The 5,733-nt window shown below is 52.6% G+C and overlaps 1 protein-coding gene across 1 annotated transcript; it reads left to right on the forward strand.

Moving 5' to 3' along the window:
* Positions 1–756: 756 nt before the first annotated feature.
* MSC (musculin) lies at positions 757–3,358 on the forward strand. Its single transcript, XM_084864964.1, has 2 exons — positions 757–1,474; positions 2,256–3,358. The coding sequence occupies exons 1-2, from the start codon at positions 968–970 to the stop codon at positions 2,340–2,342; spliced, it is 594 nt and encodes a 197-aa protein (XP_084721090.1). The 5' UTR covers positions 757–967; the 3' UTR covers positions 2,343–3,358.
* Positions 3,359–5,733: the final 2,375 nt, after the last annotated feature.

A 5,733-nucleotide genomic window follows, 5' to 3' on the forward strand; every position in this document is an offset into this window, starting at 1 on the left:
AAATAGTAATCGCTTCCTAGACTATAATGAATCTATGCATTGCATTATTAGCAACAAAATCACCCACGGAACTCTCAAGACTAGAAAGGTGGGGAGACCACTGGAATGTGGAGGAGCCAGGGATCCCAACCATGGATTTTGAGGCCATTTCTACTTACCAGCCTGGTGATTTGGGGTCCTTTACTTAATATCTGCCCCTGCAGTTTAAATTCACGTTCTGCAAAGTGGAGATAATAGCATTTAAGCCATAGATGTTTGGAAATGAAACGAGCCAAAGAAGATAAAGGTGCTTTGTGGACCATAAAGCGATGTCAAAGGAAAAGGAGGAGGAAAGGGAGAGGTAGCTTTTGGATTGTGCGGTGATGTTTTGATTTTACTCTTTTGTTAGGCAAGGCTTGGATAGGCAATCCTATGACTGATGAACTTGGAAAACAGTGTTTTGCTGAGAAACGGAGCAAAGCAGGGGTCGCGATCCTGGGGTTTCTAAGTGTGTCGCGAAGATAAATTGGGGTGGGAGTGGGATGCATACGGTCAAGGTCCCCTCCTTCACTCTCCCAACACACACATCTCACAGCGACCATCTAAGGGTCCCTCAATCTCGGTTTAGCAAAGCTTCTCCTTCCCCGCCCCTACCACGCTCAGAAAAGCCGTCCCCACCCCTTCCACGCCCCCGTCCCACCTTCCCCCCTCCCTCTCATTTTGGCCAGGGGTGGTTTGTTCCGAGCAGTACAGATAAATAGTCCGGTCAAAAGGCGCTGCTCGCGGGAGTGCGGGCCGAGGCGGGCCCGGCGCCGACTTCTGGGCCGCGCGCTCTCCTTAGCGACAGGCTCACTCCCGCTGCGGGACCCCGGTCCCCGGTCCTCCTCCGAGCCCGGCCCGGACCCCGCTCCGAAGGAGCACCAGGCGGAGGCCTGGAGACCGGCCCGGGGGCGGGAGGCGGGCGCGCGAGGGCGTGGGGGGCGCAGCGATGTCCACCGGCTCGGTGAGCGACCCGGAGGACATGGAGCTGCGGGGGCTGCAGCGAGGGTACCCGGTCCCCGCGTCCAGGAGGCCGCCCCTCCGCGGCGCAGAGCGCGGCTACGTCTCCCCCAGTGACCACTCGTCGGCGGAGGACGAAGACCCCGACGGCGAGGAGGAGCCGTGCGCGCTGGGCGCGGCGGGCGGCGCCGGAGGCTGCAAGAGAAAGCGGCCCCGGGCGGCGGGGGGCGGCGGCAAGAAGCCCCTCCCGCCCAAGGGCTCGGCCGCCGAGTGCAAGCAGTCGCAGAGGAACGCGGCCAACGCCCGCGAGCGCGCCCGGATGCGCGTGCTGAGCAAAGCCTTCTCCAGGCTCAAAACCAGCCTGCCCTGGGTGCCCCCCGACACCAAGCTCTCCAAGCTGGACACGCTGCGCCTGGCTTCCAGCTACATCGCGCACCTGCGGCAGCTGCTGCAGGAGGACCGCTACGAGAACGGCTACGTGCACCCGGTGAACCTGGTAGGGGCGCCGCGCTCGAGGCCAGGGGCAGAGTCAGCCCGCTGGGAAGAACCCCAAAGAAGGGTTCTGGTGCGGGTGGGGAGGACCCCAGGCTAGTTTCTCCCCAAAGCACGGGAGGAGCCAGCCATCCTCCTGGAGGAGAACCGCTACCCTCTGGGTTCCCATCACTGTGATCCTTGGACGCGGTGCTTGGCCCAGTGACTGCTGTGGGCTGGTACCCTACGTACGCGGTGAATCTGGGTGCTTTGCAGAGGAAATGGCAACTTTTCCCTCCTCGGGCAACTTTCCCCAGCTAAGAGCCCGACAGATCTGATTGAACAGGCCCTACTTTCTGAAGAGGAGGGAAGGCCGAGCTTTTAATGTTAAAAAAGGCTTTGGATTTTTTAATTCTTGAAGAATAGCAGAGGTTTCCCCCAAAGGGATCTGTCTGGAAAGTCCCTCTCTGACCTGCCAACTCTGGCTTGAGAGCGCAGGGCTGATGGGGTGTGTGTGTGTGTGTGTGTGTGTGTGTTGGGGGAAGAGGATTATATGACAAAATTCCTGATTCCTTCAAGTGTCACTGGATGATGGTGAGGGCAGAGTCCAGGACCCCCTTCACATCTTACACAATCAAAATCCGGTAAATTTTAAATTCTAGTTTAGAGAGAGGACAGAGAGGACAGGCACATTCCAGAGCGCTGATGAAGTCTGAGCTACTCAGAACCAGGACCGCTTAGCTGAGCGGTTTCGGTTTGAAATTGCCGTTTCTCCTCTTACATCTGACGCTCTTTTGATTTTACAGACGTGGCCGTTTGTGGTCTCGGGACGACCCGACTCCGACACCAAAGAAGTTTCAGCTGCCGGCAGACTCTGTGGGACCACCGCTTAGGTCGAATTTGAACGCCAAGGATTACTGGTTAAGCGCCTGCGTTTGGGGGCCACGGAAAGAAGGGAGACTACGTGAGAACCCCCAGAGAATGGGGGAAAGTTCCATTGGATTCTCCTAGACACCCCCCACGCCGAATTTTGAACATGAAAAGTGGCGGGCATGGGGGGCAGATACCTAGGGTCTGCGGCGTTGCTGTCATCGCGGGCGCCTAAGGCTGCAGCGGGGACCTCTCCAGGAAGCGCTTGCCCGGCTCAGATCTGACCTCAGGCTCCAGCAGTGTAGCCCCTCACGCTGCCTTCAGAGCCCAGCGCCGAGCCCCTGGGGTCAGTGTTCCAGCCGCGCCATATATATTTATATATGCATTACACGTGATGGCACTCTCCGCACAGCCCAGCCTTTCCGTTAGGCTGGTTAGGACGCTCTCTCCCTGACAACAGGCTTCAAAGACAGGCATCTTCACTGAGGCCCACATCGGGCATGTTTTCAAGTTGCAAAGAGAGGAGAGTGAATTCCTGGGTGGGCTTAGTATCCCAGAGGGCGGCGCCCTCCAGGCGGAAGGACAGACCGGTGGGTGCCCTCTCTCTGTCCCAGAAGCGGGAGCAGTCTGAGACCACCTGAGCCTTTTGCCCCCGTGCTCCCCGCAGCTAGGCCTCCGTGCTGCGGGCAGACCCCTCACTCCCGTGGGCTCCCTACCCTTCCTGACCAGGCTTAGGTCCATCCTGTCCCCTCCTAGGGGTGAGTCACCCCCTCCTGACCTCTCCAGGCTCCGTGTCCTTCAGTCTTTCCTCTACCCCCTCCTTGCAGAGTCCCCCACTCCCCCACTCCCCCACCCTGTTCCCCCTGCACCACCACCTCCCCGGCCCACTGTCTTCCTCCCTCCTGGCACTGAGCCTGTTCGGTACCTAATGACCATGCTCAGGGGGAACAAACCGCTGCTGGAAGCTGCACTACCAGTTCATTAGCAAATGTAAATAAGTTTATTTTTTTACGAATAATAAAAGGCATTGTGAAACGTGAGTGCCCTGGCATCAGCATGTGCTATTTACTGAGTCTGGTCTGGAAGTTAACTTCAAGGGGGCCTCCTGGCTCCGGACAGGGATCGGGTCATTGTCCTGAGTGGTGGTGATCACCTTTGTTCACCGAGTTTCCAAGTGCAATTCTCATTCGTGTCTGATTCTGTCTCTTCTTGAGGCGGGGTTACTGGAAGGCAGGAACGGGAGGCTTATGAGGCCCCAAGAGTCTCCTGGGGCCAAGATGTGTTGAAAGGTACACACTCTTCAAAATAATATAGTTGCCTGTCTCTTTTACACACACACACACACACACACATACACACACACACACACACACACACAAATCTTTCTCTAGCCTGAAACATACTCCAATGCTTAAAATTGCAAGAAGTTCAGAAACGCTTACAGCCCACACACTGGAGTGGAGAGGGTCTTAGTCTAATTGGCAAAGTAAAACTATAATACAAAACACCAATTTGTATTTCAATAGAATTTTCTTGTTTTCAAGTAATGTTTACATAGTGCTTTTAAGGCACACCATCTCAATTTCCTTGTTACTTTCTCCCATTTTTCACTGCAATCTGCAGGAGGTGATAACTTAGGAAATCCACCATACACTTTTTTTTTTAAATACTGAGCTTTTTAAAGCAACATTCTCTTTGTGGAAAATTTAGAAAAGTGTGAAGGATAAACCTGCCTAAATAATTGCCCGGTTTGGGGGTAGCCTTTGTTTAATAACATGGGGAGTCTGTTTTCTTGACCAAAGGGAGCCCCACAGCTGGAGTGGAAGAGGTGAGAGTGAGGTGGGGAGCATGACTTCCTGCGGTGAAGTGAACTAACCCCAAACTCTGGAAAAGGGCTCTCTGACACCAAGTTCCTGGGCTTTTGTTTATACCCGGAGGACTGCAGCCCTCCTCCCGCCTGCTCTCATCCTTAAAGCTGGGCTCCGGGTTTACATTAGCCTGTTTCCGTGGCATCAGGGTCTCTCTGGAAAAAAACAAAAACAAAGCAAAAAAACAAAAACTCAGGAGTAGCTAATGACAGGAAACCCTAGCTCCGTCAAAGGCACGTTAGCTGGCCTTCAGTTCTGGGTGGCCTGCTTCTTGGCGGTGGGGTATCTGCTGGAGGCAAGCTCTGAGTCAAGGTCTTTTCCAAAGCTTCCAGCAAATGAGGTCCTTTGCGAGGAGGAGGCAGCATAGCAGTAGGTGAAGATGAGCCTAAATGTCTGCGGAACCCAGCTTTAAGTCCAAGCTCTGCTCCCCCACAGACCAGTCATGATATGCAACTCTCAAAGCCTCTCACCCCCCATCTCCCCTACTGCTCCCCCCCCTTCCCCCGCCTTCCTGGGAAGACTGCTATTAGGGGAAAAAATGTGCCAACAATACTTAAGCCACCCTCTAACAGGCAGTAAGCAGCACCCTAAATGCTGAAAGAAAAGGGTGGGTGCCATGGTCAGCACAGGGGAACTTTCTAAAAGGTAGGACATTGCAGGAATCCAGTCCAAGCCTGAGCCTGGTTTGGTCCTGGGTTACAGCTGCACAAGAGAAGCGCCCCACAAAAGCAGAAACAAAGAAAAGACTGGCTACATTTGCAGTGAATACAGATAAGAATAAACAAGGAAATAGTAAGTCAAATCCTCATAAATAAAATATTTAAAATATTTGTTTCTATAATTATATTCTCTCAACATACTTTAGGGGTAAACTCTGGTTTTCTATGCCTACTTCATCTCCCCTCTCCCCCCCCCCCCCCCCCACACACACACGCATTAAGGTGGTACTATTCACTGACTTACAGGTACCTTGCTGCAAGCTCACTGCTATTGCCACTTTATCATCCTATAATTTAGTGAGAAGAAAAAAACCTTCTCAAGAATTGTTTATTTCATGAATTTTGTAAAAAGTCAGATGCCAATATGTTGTTATGTTATTTAAAAAAGAAGGAGGCCAATTTCTAATAATAGTGTTTATTATAAATAGTGTAAATTGCTCAAGCTTCTGGGTAGCAGTTTCTGTTAGGAGAGACCTTAAGCACCTTGCACTAGTCTTTTTTTCTTATTTCTTCTTTTTAAATTATAGTTTAAGCTCAATATTATTTTGTATTAGTGTACAGGCTACTGGTTAGACAAGCACGTAATTTACAAAGTGTTCCCTGCTATTTTCAGTACTCACCTGGTACCACATACACAGTTGTCATAATATCATCTATAATAATAAAAGGGTAATAGGCTAATTAGATCGGACATCCTTCCTGACAAAGCCGGGGCTGGAGGGAAGCCAGCCCTGATCCCGAGTGCCTGTGGGTAGGCAGAGGAGGGAAGCATGGGACCTGGGTGCAAGAGGGAAGCCCATGCTGGCAGCCAGGGGAAGGACTACTCT

Source organism: Pipistrellus hanaki, assembly GCF_964339955.1.
Source record: "Pipistrellus hanaki genome assembly, chromosome: 17".
In the NCBI taxonomy this organism is placed as follows: Eukaryota; Metazoa; Chordata; class Mammalia; order Chiroptera; family Vespertilionidae; genus Pipistrellus; species Pipistrellus hanaki.